This window comes from Pygoscelis adeliae, unplaced genomic scaffold (genome assembly GCF_000699105.1).
Source record: "Pygoscelis adeliae isolate BGI_AS28 unplaced genomic scaffold, ASM69910v1 Scaffold45, whole genome shotgun sequence".
Classification (NCBI taxonomy): Eukaryota; Metazoa; Chordata; class Aves; order Sphenisciformes; family Spheniscidae; genus Pygoscelis; species Pygoscelis adeliae.
In genome coordinates, this window is record NW_008825114.1 from 9,912,412 (window position 1) to 9,929,620 (window position 17,209).

A 17,209-nucleotide genomic window follows, 5' to 3' on the forward strand; every position below is an offset into this window, starting at 1 on the left:
TACATAAAAATTGTTCTATTCAGGTAACTGATTTAACATCTTCAGAAGGGTGCGGTGGAAGAGCCTTTTGGACTCCTAGTTTTCAATAGCTATTATAACAATGCCAGAGTCCCAGAAGACTGTAAGGAAGTTAATGTTGTGCTAATATTTTAAAAGGTAAAGTGAATGACTGGATAATTGTAGCGTGGCAGCTTAACATCAGTCCTGTGTAGGATAACGGAATGGGTGTTGGGGATTGACAAACTTAGAAAATTGCAGGTCTTTCTATATGTCTATGCTGCAGTTCAAGCAAGTGAGAGCTTAGGTGGTCATAATGGTTTGTGCTTTTTAGGAGGTCAGATTTACTGATCACCATGGGTTTTTACAACTTTTATAGAGCTAAAAGCTTTACTTGTCCAGAGAAGTCCATGTAACTTAATACCAACAGTAGGTATCTGCCTGACTGATTTGAAACAGTGCTGAATTCTGTAGTAAAGTGATAATCTTAACATAATCCTGTAGCAACCTACAGAGCTGTGAGAAATATATAATTCTTAAATACTTTCATCACTTCTTAAATCCACTTCCATATTTAAAGTTAATTCAGTGGCTTCCTACCTTCATTTTAAAGCATGTTTCCATGAGAGAGATCACATCCTCAGTACTTTTGTCCTGAATTTAAGAAATTAAAAACAAAATTATGCTGTAGTACAGCAAAGAAAAGGGAAAACAGTATGTGTATGCTTATAAGATCACTTATGCAAAGGTCAGATATTTGAAGAGAGGTCCAAACCGTTCCTTTGCCTGATGGATAGCAGAGACCAGACCAGCATGCCTTTTAATTTGAGTTAAATACCACTAGAGAATAGAGCCTTAAATACCACACTTGAAATTGGATGTCAGAAGAGAAAGGCATTCTGTTGTAGGAGGGATGATCCTTCCTTGAAAAGGAATAAAAAGATAAAGCAGAATAACTTCAAATATCCCATTCCCTGGCATTATAGAATCCCTCTTATCCAGTTTTCATGGAACTTTTAAGAGGCGTCTTATTTTCTCTTTATAAAACATAATAAAGCAAAATAATTAGGGCTTCCATTTCCTGGAGGGAAAGGGTCATGAGTGTCTTTGAAATACATTGCCTTAATAATAACTTCCAAGGATAAGTGAAAGGAGCCATTGACTCTCAGACTGTCTGCAAGCAAAAAGGAGAAAACTGTTAACAGATGAATACCTAAATATTTTAATTTCTTCAAGTATTGAAACATTTCAGATTGTACTGTTCTTCCTCTAAGTTTATACATGTGAAATGTATTTTACATTACAACTGCCATTTTTAGTTGCTGCTTTTCTCTGCTATAATTCCACTACTTGGATGTGTTAATAATATAAAAAGATCTGATAAGGTTAAGAATGCATAATAATATTTTAAATGGAATATACTCTTCTATGAAAATCTAAGTGTTGCTATATAAAAAGAGAAGACAACCTACTTTTTACATGAAGAACATTACACAGAAATGTGAGCCATCTGAAGTTTTTTTTTTAAGTCAGTTCTGTTTGGAAGGGAGACAAAAGCACTGTGAGGGGGAACAAATAATTTAAAAAAGACAACAACTGCCACCCTACATGTGTTTAGAAAGTCTTTTATTTACGTTCTGTTTCGCTTATGACTGCATCTTTAAATGCTGTTACACTATATCCTTTCTTCCCATTGTTTGTATGTATTACTTGACTTGGACTGGTTTGCGTGGAGATTCTACCTGTAAATGTTGCATAGGGATGTGAAAAGTGTGTTTGGGTGACTCCCCTCAATTTTATTTGTTTTCTTTTGAACTCTCTCCTGTGTATTTCTGTTCTGTTAAGTTTCTTTTCTTAGTGGGTAGAGACTGGCAAGTGTATGGAAAGCTTTGTGGTTTTGACAGAACGCGTCTGGTCTTGATTTTTATGATCTGGCAGTAGTGTGTGATCTGGTTAACTTGATTAGCATCAACAGATTTATTTTTTTTTCTTAACCTGATGGGACCCCTGTGGCTGTAGCCAGGCATCACTCCCATCTCCCTTGCTCAGACTGTAATTTCTGAGCAAGCTGCCATTTGAGAGACAGATCTGAAGACCCTGAGCTGTGTACAGTGCAATTACTAATACTCTTCAAGTTCTGTTCTGAGCTGCAGATGTGGAGAAATGCCAGCCTTCATTAGGGTTTAATTATGTCTGGGGAACAGATTTCATGTGTAGTCGCCTCGGAGCAGCTAGTTCCACTAACAGAAATGTGCTTGTGTTGAAAAGTAGGTCTCAGTCAGGATCTGCGTCAGTGCAGAGAAAAGGGAGTGATGTTGATGTCCTCCCTATTTAAATAACTAACCCTTCTCTCATCAGCTCTGGGGAGGAGCACAGGGTCCTGCTTCCTAAGTCACTGAAGATGCAGAAATTGATAATGTTTTGGGCTAGAAAAAACTTTGCTGTTGGGGAGCCTGGAACAGGCAGACAGGTCTGGTGAGACCAGTCAAATGCAGGTGGGTGCTGGTCTAGCCAGACAGGCCTCTTGCAGCTGGTGTGTTCATGCCTAGTGGTGCATCTACTCTGGTGCTGACAAGCAGCCGCAGCATTTCAGAAAGGTCGTAACAGTGGAAGATGTGCCTGACAATTTCTTCTCTAATCACTCAGGACTGTGCTTGAGAAGAAAATGTGTGACATCCTTCCATGTGGTTTTGGAGAGGACCGTGAGGTTGTCTTTACAGTATAGCACTGTAAAACAGTTGCAAATCTGTGAGAAAATGCAAGTGGCAGATCAGTTTTCCTTCAATCCTTTGGAAACTCATGAGCTCGTCTGTGCAGCTTTGGTTTTTTTTTAAATTTGGACTGAATCAGCAGCTTGTCCTTGAAATAGAAGAAGTAAAAGGAACTGCAGGTGTTATTAGAACTTGGTGGTTGGAGATGAGATTGGGCTTACTATGTGGGCTAAAATGGTAACAGAAGAAGAGAAAGCTGTCCATGTAGGGGGGAGAAAAAAGTTAATTTTAATGTCCTGTAACCTACATCTGTGCATTCCTACTTCCTCCTCCTTTGCATCTGTTGTTTTGTTCCATAGTTTTTGTTTCTTGTGATTTTTTTTTTCCTGAGAATTAAAGTTTCATAGATACAAGCTCAAATCTATTGAAGTAGTATTTAATTCCAGGAATACTGCAGCTTGAAACCAGTAAGATTTTCTTTTCTTTTTTTTTTTTTTTTTGTAACTTTGTTAAGTTTTCAACTGTGACTATACCTTTAAATGAAATCTCTGTGTTAGTGGGATTTCACTACTTGTTCATGAGGTTTTGATAGCCTGCAGCCCTTACATGCTCTTGCTTACCTAATTTCTGTGAATGGAAGCAGATATGGGCTGTGATATCTTGCTATCAGAAGGAAGAGACAAACTAGCTAGTATTTAAAACCTTCTTCTTAGTAATGTAATCCAGGCATACATCAGGTCCTTGAAAAGAAGCTTATGGTATGGCAGGCAGAAAGTGTTAATTCAGTTGTTTTGAATGGTGAGAAGCAGATGGAAAAGAGCTGATATGCCCCCCATAATCAAATACTTTGGAATTTTTCTCATTCTTCCCCAGTCTGAATAACATCACCACATCTTGCATATTGCCTTTGTCAAGCCTTTCTAGAAAAAGTCATTGACAAAAAACGTATAGTAAAGTCTTAAGTCTAATCGAAGTAACAATTGAAATAAGAGCCGTTGGTTTTGAGGCTTTTATTTTTCTAGAATGAAGGTGGGGAGGCGGGGAAGGATTGTAAAATCTAGTGTTTTCAGTAGCTAGGTAGTACAGTTGCCAGGCAGTGGTACATTTTTAAGTACATGTTATACTATGAAAGGTAAGCAAGTTCTGTATCCTATCTATCCCACTTTTCCAGCTTAATTCGGGTTTAGCTCCTTTGAAACTTGTGAAATAAAATGAATTAAAGGAGGATCAGGTCTCTTACTTTTATGCTGTCTGAGCCATGATTGCTTTTCATGAGGGAGTATTCTTAGCTTGAAGCTCTCAGGTGAATGAGCACCTCAGAACAAATCCTTTTACTGATGATATGACAGAATCTAGGAAGTTACTGGGGTTTCAGCACTATTTCTGTACTGTTTCAATGAGTTGATCCTGTACTTTTGGATTTGGGTTTGGGAAGGTAGGAAACAGATTTTTAGATTAAGATGTGTTGCTCAGTTGTCTTGCTAACTACTAGATTTGTTACAGATGCATTTAAGAAGTAAAAAGTTATTGCTTAGGTGTCCTAGAGGCTTTTTTTTCCTCCACCTGTGTACTATTCTGCTACTTCAGGTTTTTTTTCTTTGAAACAATCTCTCCTGGAAACAGTATTCTGCAACTTTCTTCTCTCAGCTGAAGGAAGCTAATTAGACTAACAGACTAACTAGCTGGACTTTACTGTCTGTTGTTTAACTTGGGTTTTCCTGAAAGCTGCATATTTGCTGAAGAGCCTTCTCTCACATTCTATTAGATCCTTATTTTCTTGAAGTGATCTCAACACCATCCAAATATTTCTGTGTACCTGACACAACCTGTGGCTTGATTGCATTAAAGAATTCAAAAATCTAGAGTTTAACTCACTTGAAAACCTTGTTTTCCATAACAAAATTGATAAACTTGATTTTCCCCTCACAGTGTCATTTCAAGTTATTAGATCAGGAGGACTAAGTGACTCAAAAGTTTCAACAGATACAGAGTGTTCTCGATCTTGGTTCTTGGCTGATACGTCTTCTGTCTTTCTTATATCAAAGATATGTTGCATCAAGACTGTGCAACACCAACCAAGAATACAGCTGAGTAAGATTGTCTCAACCAGAAAGGTTGGAATGAAGTCTTTATGTGTCGGTAGACGAGGAAAATCCAAGGGCTTTTTGGACATACGAGTTCTTACTCTCTCTGTGAGTGAAGCTTGAGGCATTCTTACTCACCCTGAAGATAGCCATGCCCTGCAGCTTACTGGATTATATTTTTTAGCTCTGTCTACAGTTGTTCTGTATTACACTGTTAATGGCATCTGAAAGGAGATGGAAAGGGTGTTGGGCTTGCTGGGTCGATTTGGGTTTTTTTCTGTAGCATAGATCTAATCCCTCTTTGTTTAAATAGAGAGAAAGGCATAGTTTTCATTGCTATAAAAATGTCACTGGTGTAAAAGATAACATCATTTGCATTCAGAATTCATCACTGGAGAGTCAGCATTTTCCACTGTGCTCTCTGCCCTTTTACACAGAGGAGAAAAAATGATAAATTACAACCAACCATATGCTCAGATTTAGTAAAGATTCATTTTTAGTAATTATACCTCTAGCAGAGATTGAAGCTAATCTCACATTATAATATTGATCTTAAATGTTGTTGTGCTTTGACATTGTATATATACTATTTCAATTTCTCTTTTTTCTTTGGAAATGGATTTTATTGGTAACCATTATTTAAATACCAGAGTAACAACTCCAGTGGTCAAAATTTTAGATTATCTGGCTGCTAATTAAAGATACAATCCATAATACACCAGGAATAAAACCAGCAGTAACCTCCAGCAGCCCAATGGGGGGGAGGCTGCTGCAGCTGCATTTCCTAATCTGGAACATCATTTATAAAAGAGCCGCTAGCATTGCCATCAAGAATTTTGAGGTCTCTTAGGTCTTCTGTTATAGGACTTTTACTTATGATGCTTAATCATTCTGGTTGGTGAGAGCAGTCATATTTATTCCCTCAACCAATTACAATCTGGGAATTGTGATTTATTTTTTTTAAGCGTCTTTGGTCTCGTGTGTCTAATTGTTGTACTTTACTGCAGAGGTTGCCTGTGGATCCTTGTCAAGATTTTTCTCTACTGCTTTTGGTTCATCTCCTCTCTTTGGGCCATAATATCAGTTAACCTTCCTCTGGCAGCAGATGGATGGCTTCAGATACTCCTGGAGTCCATTGCCTCTGTTTCTTGTGTAGGCAGGACTTCAGTGTTAAAAGATGGTGGGAACGGTCTGTTCCTTTTCTGATGAGAGCACTCTCTCTCTCCAGTGCCCTAAAGCATTAAGAGATCTGGCCTGTCTGCACTGAAGATTACTGAATGGTGTTTCTTGCTCAAGTTTAAATTTTAGTTTTGAATAAGATGGGAATTGGAAGGGGAGAAAACGGAAATGTTTTTTGGAGTTCATTAACTCTGAAAATTCTAGATCTGTTTACTATTAACAAAAGTTTGGGGTTCTTTTATGTCAGGTGCAGGTTTCTCTCAGCTCACCTTTCTTTTCACGGGGGCAGACATGGACCTGGAGGAAGGAGGCCCATGGGCAGGAAATGAAGGAGCTGTTGGGGTTTTTTTTATCCTGTGACTATTATGTTGGCTTCATCATTGACTGCATACTGGTCATCAGCTGTTCAGTGTGCTCGGGTTCAATGGAACTGGAAACTTGGGTTTTTTTCAGATATTCAGTTTAATAACTAGGATGCCTAAAGACTTGCAAAACGCTGCTTATCTGTTTTAAACCCAGATTAAAAACAGGTCGAGGTGATTTGCATAGGCAGTAAATAATGTCTGTTTTCAATAAGCTGTTAAATTTCTAAGTATAATAATTTATGTTTCTATTCCTAAAGTACTTTTCAAATCTTACGAAAAGTTGTAAAGACATTTATCAGATAAATTGTTGTTTTTTTAAACTGGTCTTCTGTAGTTTCACCAGTTTATGTGCTGCAGTAGTTGAGATGGGAATGAGCTTTTGAAGAGTTGCAGCAGGGGTGAATTTGTGTTATCAAAACAAAAAGTTCAAAAACAAAAGTAGGTACACAGAATTAAAAAATGGAGAGTTAAAAATCCTGTTGAGCAAAAACATGCTGTGGTCCTAGTACTCTGTTATCTGTTATCCGGGGAGTGATGACATTTCCAGGCTCGACAAGAGAGTTGTGTGACTTGTTCAGGTTTCTTTAGTTATGATGTCAATTCAATTTAAAGAGATATTTAGGAGGTGATGTAAACAATTTTGAAATCGGAAGCAGAAATTCAAATTAATTCCCTGTAATCACAGGGTTAGTCTGAGGTGATGTGGTTTAGGAAGTCTGCTGCTGGCACACGTTCACCCTTTCCACCACAGAATTTTGTACCCTGGTGAGAGCCAAAGTATATTTAGAAACAGTGGGAAACTGAAATCTGATGTTTGATTTGCCTTTGAGTTACTCAGGTGCACTCTGTGGCTTAATCCAGTTCACCTCCATTCCAGTGTGGCTTTTGTGCTCTGTTTATTATTGTTCCATATGGATCTCTGGTGTTAATAACATAATGTTTAATTGTGTTATGTATGGGGAAGTCTATAACTACTCGTATCTAAACAATAGATGTAATTATGTCTTCCCAAGAATTTGTAGGTTTTGTTTATTTTTCTGCTGCAGACTTAAATCCTGTGACGGTCCTGTTCTAGTATCTCAATAGTTCTTTGGTCATAAATTCATGGGTTTGTGTTTTTTCTCTGTTGTGCCCAAATTTTGACTTCTTTTGTGCTTTCATTTGTGGGGTGCACACCTGAATGGTAAGCCACTGGGTCTTGTGCCACAGTGCTTGATCTTCGGCTAGTTATAGTTCTTGTTAGGCACAGGACTTCTTTTAGGTGCCATGGCCAAGCTGATGTTGTAAGCATGGGCCGGTGTACAGCTCTCTTTTATTTTAATAACAGTATTTCCTTACTTTTTGTTAGAAATCTATGTACTCTTTTAGGCTAGTTGTGATCAGAAAAGACTGATGCAGGTAGAAGCTACCCCCTTTTGAGATTTACATACCTTACTAGAAAACAAAAGGCTTTTCTGTTGAACACCAAGTAGTGCGTGGTTTAAACTTTGCTCCTGCTGAGTTCAGAAGCAGACCTGGGACTCAGAAATGGAAGCTTCCAAGGTTACTGCGAACAAAATTGGAGTAAAAGACTTCACAGAAAATAGTAAAGGCAAATTACAGTATTGAAACTAATGCGTTTAACTTGTTTAAAATATTACAGTGATACAAGAATTCTACAAGCACTTATAGAAATTTTTGTGTGCAGAGCAATATTGTGCATGCAGCTTTTCTGCTTTACAATTACAATATTATGAGTGCTCGTAGTTGTTCAGCCTCATCAGTATGAACCAATGTATGTATGTGTGTACATGCGGTGGGGTGTTAATGTCACTTTCCAGGTGCTGCTTTCGCTGACTGGTAAGAAACGTAAATGTCACAGCTTTTTTTGTTTAAAACTGTTTTGGATGATCTTACTTAGCACATGGCAGCAGAAGCAATCACGTTTCCCAAGCACGTGCCAATTCAGAAAAGAGTCATCTAACACTCAAGAGGTGGGGAATTCTCTCTAAGGGGGCATTGCACATGCTGTTAAATTCTCAGCCATTTTATACCATAGGGGGTCTTTTAAAAAACAAGAAAAGATTTTGAAGGTGTGTCTCAAAGACATATGTTTGCTAAAAGACTATGTTGGTTTTTTGAAAGGTAGCTTGTGTGCGTATGTCTTACTGAGATAACTGTATCTGTACAAGTGAAACATTGGTGTATTGCTGGAGTCTGGAAAAACGTAGGTGCTTTGTGAAATTCCTCAGAGAACGTGCCAAGACAACTTGCACTTGGGGTGGGGTGCCTTTGCAAATTCAGTCAGAGGTCTCTCTGCTTCTAGTGTGGGGTAACTTCTTGAAGTTATGGGTAAATATGTTCAAAGAATAGCTATCTTTTGTGGAAGACATGGGTAAATATGTCCAAAGTTTTTTAGGGGAGACAAAACTATTTCTGCTTACATGCTCAACTGGCATACTAACTTTTTTCTTGCAAAAGTTCTGCAAAATAAGAGGAAACAGCTATGCTTCTTATAAATGAAAAGATTAATTAAAAAAATGTATGTATCTAAGTACCCCTCACAATGATACAGGCTGGGGCTGGTGGGGCCAAGGAGCAGCTTTGGGGCACAGCCCAGGCAGCAAAAAAAGGGATAGCGGCACCCGGGGCAGTGTGAGCAGGACAGGGCCCTGAGAGCCAGGGGAAGGCAGGGACTGTCCCCGCTGCTCAGCGCCTGTCAGACGCCACCTGGGTACTGCCTCCGCTTTGGGTCCCCTATACAGCAATGACACTGAGAAACTGGTGGGAGGTGAGGGGAGGCCACAGAGGCGGTGGGGCGGGAGCCGTTGCCCTGTGAGGAGAGGCTGCAGGACTGACCGGGGGTGGTTTAGTTGGGAGGAGCGACGGCTTTGGGGTGCCCAACAACAGCCCAGGCGATGGAGGAGATGCAGCCGGGCTTTTCACAGTAGTGTGTAGCGGGAGGGTGGGTTAGAGGCAGCTGGCACATGCTAAAACAGGGGAAATTCAAACTGACTATAAGGAAGAAACTTTTTACCCACAAGGACAGCCCAGCAGTGGAGCCAGGGTCCAGGCAGGTTGTGCTGTCTCCATCCTTGGAGGTTATCAAGCCCCAACTGGATAAGGCCCTGAGCAGCCTGGTCTGAGCTCAGAGCTGGTATGCTTTGGGCAGGGCTTGGAGTGGAGACCTGCTGTGGTCCCTTCCTAACTGAGTTATCCTGTTATCCTATATGTGACAAAAAACAGTGTGTGTGTGTGTGTGTGTGTATAGGTGTAGTCTTGGTTCCACATAACACAGAGCTTTGTTTTGAGACAGTAACAGTAGTATACAGAACTATTGAGAGTGTGATCTTTTATTCCAAAGTCATGATTAGACACTGAAAGTACGATGTGTAGTGCTCTTATAAAGTAAACTCTAAAAGGCATATTTGGAATAATTAAAAAAAAAAAAAGCTTCATTTCTGCCTGCATGCACAAGAAAGCAAACAATTACACGTCTGGACTCGGGAAACAAACAGCAAACCAAATTGGAATCTGAACACTCACATTTTCACCTTTTCCTATTGCATGTCTTTTCCTGAGTAGCACTGGGGAGGGATGTTGTGGTCTTGCTCTGAGATGATAGTATGCCCTTTGGTGGTGTTTTAAATACTTCCTATTTATATAAAGTAGCAAAGAAAAATCCTTAAACTTCCAGCTTTTTCTTTATGTTGCTTGAGAAATATGTGGAGATGTTTAATTTTTCTCCTTTACAGGCAGGAAGGTAGTTTAACCTTCAGCAAAGAGCTAGTTGCAGTAGTAATCAACCTCTGATTTCTCTATTTTGGAGGCAGATTCATCCATCAAGTCCTGAGTGCAAAGCTAAGAGTGCTTACAGAGCACTTTCCCATATATGTTTGATTATTGGGGCACAGCTGCTGTTCTGGGTAATTAATGTGAGAGTATAATATCTTTCAGATGGGTGCTGTGTCTTAATTTCCAAGGCCAGATGACCTCTCTTGCTTGTATTCTCTTCTGTCTATGGCATTTTATGTGGGTTATTGATTTTTGTTTGCTTGCTGGAAATAAAATGCTTTTTGAAGGCCTGGTGAGAAAAATCAGGCAGACCTTGTATTTGCTTGAGGGAAATGCTACTAAGAATAAAAAAATGTGGGTTTTAGTTGTCTTCCAGCGACCATGTATCAAAAGGGATTTAGTGCTTCTAATCCTCAACCTTAATAGGTGGTTCTTTAAATTACTGTCCTGAAGACTGATTGTTAAACAGCCAAATAGATGTACTTGACTTAGAAGCTTACTTTTCATTGAAGGTTATTGGGGCTTAGGTGACCTAAGGGCATTTATTCAGATCTACAATTTTATAAGTAAACTTATCTTCTTTTCTAACAATTAAAATTTATCTTTTTTTGAAAATTTAAAATACATTTGAAAATAGTATTTTATTGTTTGCAAAGTTAATAAATTAAATTAAATTGAAATTATTGGAGGAAGGGCAAACAGAAGAGGACCTTGTTCAGTAAAAAGCTTTAAGTAGATTTTAAAGTTTCCTCCTCATCCCCTCAAAAGACACAGCCTTGAAAATTTCAGGATATCAATGTTTGAAATTAACCTGAGATCATTCTTCAAATGAGGTCAATTTCACAAGTGGAACTTTGGAAACTTTCAATTTGCAAAAGGAAAATGTTGGGGCTCTCGGGTGGTTTTTAGCAATATTTTGTATGGTTTGTAATCTCTGTAACTTGTTTCTCACAGCTAGACATGTCATCAATGCTGTCTGTCTATACTATGCATTATGTTGCGAGCCTGTATTAAGATTTCTAAAACAGGATCACATATTTTCAGATATTATCAGAACTTTTGTTGTCGTACATATTGTGGCATCTGATACCTTATTTGACCCTGAGGTACAGATAGTCTTCATGCAGCTGAATTTTGCCTTCTTTTCTAACTTAACATCATTCAGTTAAAGATGTGGCAGTATACGTGTGATAAAGATTTCAGAAAGTTGCTCATCATCCTGTGTTTATGTGTAACTTCATTTCTTTCAACTGCCCTGTTTCTGTGGGTGACCAATGACACTTAGGTACGAGTCATGGGCTACTTCGAACGCAACAGATTTAAGGTAGAATTTTTAAAGAGTCCTCTGTTTTAGCCTAATTCCGTCTTATGTCCAAAGCAATGGAAGTTTTATAACTGACTTCAATGGAAGCACGAAGTCCTGCTTGGGGTGGACTTTTCAAAGGGCTCTTATGCCTTGGCATCTTCACCCTTCTTTTTGTGGGCTTAAAATGGAAAGCACTCCAATGTTGTTGTTTTTGTTTACTTAAATAATATGTCATATGCTGCAGAGAGGAGAACATTTAGTTTGTTAGTTCTGGCACACACCTGCATACACACCTGTATTCTGCCCATTCTTTCCCGATTTCTTGGAAGTCTTAGCTGGAAAAGACCTTACCTTGTCACTGAAGGCTTGTTACTAATACACCTTCTTTAGCTGGAAGAAACAAACTGAGGTTTTTTCATAGTTATTTTCAAACAGGATTAGTTTGTGTAGAACATCTTTATGTGTTCAGTTAATGTGATTTATTAGCTATTATTTTACAATTGCATTTTTTATATACTGTATGATATATACTATATATTTTTCTCCCTTGTGATGAGGGTGAGAAAGGCAAGTCTTAGAGGTTAAACACAGCATGCTAGATTTGCGAAAGCTATGTATGAGCTGTTTCTGAAAATGAAAAGATTTGTCTGGAACAAGAGCCAAGATGTATTTTGTTTCTTTTCTTTTTTTTTTTTTTTTTTTTTGAGGACTCCTAAGCTTTAAAGGCTACAACATTGTGACAAAGACAAGGAGTGTTTGCTGAGCTGGAAGCTGCACCCACTAGATTTCCCATGGAAGTATAGCGCGAGTAACTCCCACCTAGCCTTGCCTGCCTGTCAACTTTTCTAATAGAGGTCAACTGAAATTACTGTTGCTTTCTCGTCAGAGAAAGCACCCACCGCTCTTTTGCACAGAGCTCATTTAGTCAGCAAAGAGTCACCTGAGCCTCCTTGCCTCAGTTCAATAAATTTGATTCAAGTTCTGCTTTACATTCATGTTAATTTTTTTAATTGGTAATTGATACATGCTTTTATAGATCCTGCAAGTTAGAAGTCTTCCAACAGGTACCTTTTCTTTTCGTACTTATCAATAAGTCACAGGCTAGAACTGTATTTTACTTATGGATATGTGGTTTGACTTAGGGACCTAAAAGGACATAAAATGTCCTTTTTATGACACTACATTTTAAAAACATAGGGCAAGGTTCAAAATAGCTGAAACTGTTACATAAAAATGAAACCTTCTGAGCTAGATAGGCCTGTTTGCTCTGTGAAACTTGTAGAAGCTACTCTGTATTCTTATGGAGTTTTCCTGTTTCTATGGCCTGCATATTTACTATTATTGGCAGACCTTTCTAGTAATTATATAATCTTTTGAGATTTTTACTCAAAGTCAGCAAGGCTAAGATGCCTCACTAGTCTCAATGTGGTCATAATTATGAATATTAGTAATGTCTTCTCTGTGTTTTAGGAAAGGTGTTTGGTGCAGAAGCCATCTTAAGTGATTATAGATACATTCCACGAAGGTAACTGTGTTGTATCTAGCTGTAATATGCTTCTCTAGGGAGAAGAAACAGGTGCTTCAGATACCCTGAGAGTGCATTTTTATTTCTAATGATTTTTGAAAAGTGCATAGGGTGACTAGCTCAGCTGAAGATACTGTACTGAAGAAGTGTAGTATGCATAGCTATCATGTATCTGAGCAATTGTAGACTCCTGTGATGGGACTAAATCTCTCATTTTACATTACAGCATCCTTCCTTTGCACTGAGTTAGTGAGCTGTAGGGAGAGTGGTAGAGCAAAGGTGGAATATTTCTGTCATATCTCTACCATGATTGAGCCCCTGGCAAAAATTAGCTTTTCTAACGTGTGCCTGCCAATGTCATCGAACTGCCACAGCAGTCCATAGAAGCTTCTCCAAGGAGTTGCTTGGAAATGATTCTTCCATAAAGACTTTGTCCATAGAAGTGAGAAGTGCAGTCCCGAAGGGGATCATTGTTAGTTGCTGCTGTTGGAAATCATTTGCATGGGGAGGTCATACTGTTGTGCTGGCTGTCATCTGACTTCAGAGCTGATGAAGTCAAACATTTGTCTGCTGGGGAAAGAAGGGTGCCTTTTGTTGCTTCTGTTTATTGACTCCATTTTTTTTTAAGAGTAACGTCAGAGTTTGTTTTTTTTTATTTCTTTCCAGCTGTGATAGACAAAATGTCAATAGAATAAGTGACCTACCCACCAGAACTTGCCATGAACCATTTGGTTGGACCGCCTGAGGGGGAGGTAGGTGAAGAGCCAGCAAATGGAGCAGTGAACGAGTCAGTGGAGGCTGACCTGGAGCACTCAGAGGTGGAAGAGGAACAGCGGTATGCAACTCGCTACCCAAGGCATACAAACAGCAGCCAAGGGGGCCTGTCTGGGCAGGAGGAAGAAGGGATGTTAGCTCGATCAGCCAGCACTGAGAGTGGTTTCCACAATCACACGGATACTGCAGAAGGGGATGTGATAGCCACAGTGGAGGACAGTTACAACACAGAGAGAGTTCAGGAAAATGAGGATGAGAGCGCATATGCGGTGCAGTACAGGCCTGAGTCTGAGGAGTACACAGAGAATGCTGAGGCTGAGCATGGCGAGGCCGTTCATAATCGAACATTGCCCAATCACTTACATTTCCATTCCATTGAACATGAGGAAGCCATGAATGCAGCCTACTCAGGTTATGTGTACACACATCGGCTCTTCCACCGAGGAGAGGATGAACAGTATGCTGAGCCTTATGCTGACTATGGACTTCAGGAGCATGTGTATGAGGAGATAGGAGATACACCAGACCTTGATGTTAGGGAGGGGATCCAACAGTATGAGCGGGAAAGGGAGGAAGCTGACAATTACCGCAAAGAGGCACTTGGTGCCCGCCTTCACCATTACGATGAACGGTCTGACGGAGAGTCTGACAGCCCTGAGAAGGAGGCAGAGTTTGCACCCTACCCAAGAATGGATAGTTACGAACAAGAGGAGGACATTGATCAGATTGTAGCAGAGGTGAAGCAGAGCATGAGCTCCCAGAGCTTAGACAAGGCAGCTGAAGACATGCCAGAGGCGGAGCAGAGTTTGGAGCATGTTCATGCTCTTGCTGGTGGTGGGCATGAAAGTAATGGCCAGCTCCCACCTGGTTCTCGAGTTACATCCAGCTCAGGAGAGTCTGTACAGAGGTACAGCAAGGAAAAGAGAGATGCAATTTCACTGGCCATCAAGGATATTAAAGAGGCTATTGAGGAAGTGAAGACAAGGACCATCCGTTCTCCTTATACCCCTGATGAACCTAAGGAGCCTATCTGGGTGATGAGGCAGGACATCAGTCCAACCAGGGACTCTGACGACCAGAGGCCACTAGATGGAGATGTGAGTATACAAAGGTTTCAGCTCTCAGATTGTGTATGTCTTGTTCCTTTGATTGTGACATACATGGCAGTGAAGGAGGATGCATTTTGTTCTTGTTCTGTGACTCATCCTTCAGTAAAGTATGTAGTGCTTTGCTATTTTAAATTTACCTCATGTAAGAGGTAAGCATGTGCATTATCAGTGGGCCAAATTTTTCTTTACGAAGCACTGCTGACCCCAGTTATACTATGCAGGAATGTCACATGAAGCTCTTTACTTGTTTTTTTCTGAAACAAATGCTGTTACATTTTTTACTGCCGTGGGATACTTAGAATAGCTACCAAACACTTTGTCTGCTATTATCTATCCTTGTGTGTTTCTGTTAAATCTAGGTTTCTAAATTTCATATTCTGTCACATAACAATCCTTACAGTTCCATCAGAAATCTGTTAATATTCTTTATGATGGTATCATAGATCAGATTCATATTCCAGAAAAGTTGCAGGGTTTTTGTCCACTTACAGGCTCTACAAATGTGTTATGAACCTCAGGATATTACATTATCACTGTAAAGTCTATTCACTCCCCAGCAACCTAAGTATCAAAGGCCATCATTCAGATTTAGAGCATCAGCATTTTTGAAATTCTGTACTTTTGGCATGAGGCTTAACTTGGATCAGAATCAGTTCCCAACTTGTGGTTCCAGCTGCCTGTATGATAATCTTTACTCAAAGTTTTATGGGTTTTCTTCATTTCTAATAAAATAAACTCATAAACAACTGTTAACTGCATTAAATTTATTCCTGATATGAAAAGAGCTGGTAGGCTAAATTTACTGGCCAAAAATAGTCTATCATATGGACCCATGCTATTACTTCAAGGATAACTGCAGTGCAAACATCTGCTCCATCCTCTTTATTGCTGTGGAATGTTTTTTGTAACCTCTGGTTTTTTGGAAGAACACCGAAAATAGAACTTTTGGTGTGTTGTTTGATGTTTTAAACTGAATTATTGTAATGTTCTAGGAATGCATCAGAACTATCCAAAACACCTCAGCCTCTGCAAAGGGAATTCAGATGGTGAAAAAAGATCACATACCGTGTAGATTTATGAGAGGCTTCTGATTTTTTTATCTGCCTTCAAAACGATGAATGGTAGTATTCTACAAATGGGAAGAGCTTTTTGGAGCATGGTGCTTGAGTTGCTGAAAAAACGTGCAAGCTGATTCAGACGTGTAGCTTCCAGATTTTATTTTTCCTTGAAAACTGTTGGAAAAACACACTGATTAGTATGTTTGGGTTGGTTTTTTGTTTCTTCATAGTTTCATTGAAACTTGTTTTTTAAAAAAACCTATATTGCAAAAATTATTTCTACAAATATTTTAAAAGTTACGTCTGTTACAGAGTTGATTATCAGTCACGTGGAGGGCTAGAGCAATCTTCCCAGAATATTCTATATGGGAGAACAATTATTTTTAATGTAACTTGTTTAAAAATTTCCAAAAGCTGTAATTATTTCTCTCTCCTTTTTCATATAGATCATATTACTCTTTTGCTGTACATTTTGTTCATCATATTGTCTGTGTTTGTACGTGCTGTCTTTGTCTGGGAGGATCAACGAACTTCCTATAGCTTCCTGATTGTCTGATTGTAGCACCCAGTACCATGATGGTCTCAGTGACATCAGGTTGGAGATCCTGAGAGTGCTGAGTCCTTCCTGAAGGTGCTCCAGCTGCTCTCCAAAATCTTGCTGCACCTTGCAGAATTTAACTTTTCTAAGGTATGCTGGTAGGACTCAGCCTGGTATGTTCATATAGTAAACAAAACAGGTGTTTCTGTTGATCTGTATTTACATTAGCTATTGAAGTACGTAGGGGGTTCCATTTTGCACCAAAAGCTAACTTCTCATTCAATATTTTTCATAGCCTGTCAGGTAAAAACCTGGCTGAGATTTTCAGTGCTGGCTGTAATCAAAACAGTGATGACAGTTAGTATAGCTCAATGCAAAGTTAAGTGATGGTTGTAGATGTGCAGACAGTCTATGTTCTTGGAAGGAGGAAGTAAATTAAACAAATAGTTTAGAAGACCTGTAGCAGATTGAGGAGAATATATGTTGTAAAAGAAGGGCCTTGGGACTGGGTAGGAATTTTGTTTTTCACTGACGATGAGGTATTTGCTTTACTGGATTCTTTCATTCAGATGCCAACTCATGAACAGTCTGAACAGTCTGCTTTCTTTAACAAAGCATTGTTTGGAGGCTTGCCAATGTGACGCCCATCTACAAGAAGGGCCGGAAGGAGAATCTGGGGAACTACAGGCCTGTCAGCCTGACCTCGGTGCCGGGGAAGATTATGGAGCGGTTCATTTTGAGGGCACTCACAAGGCATGTGTGGGACAACCAGGGGATCAGGCCCAGCCA

At 39.4% G+C, this 17,209-nt stretch overlaps 1 protein-coding gene across 1 annotated transcript in view; it reads left to right on the top strand.

The window, feature by feature from the left end:
- Positions 1-13,660: 13,660 nt before the first annotated feature.
- The window catches only part of APBA1 (amyloid beta (A4) precursor protein-binding, family A, member 1), a 39,429-nt gene continuing 35,880 nt past the window's right edge, over positions 13,661-17,209 (top strand). Inside the window, exon 1 of the mRNA XM_009328095.1 lies at positions 13,661-14,812. Within this exon, the coding sequence (XP_009326370.1) occupies positions 13,661-14,812 (1,152 nt within the window). The remainder of the gene's footprint in view (positions 14,813-17,209) is intronic.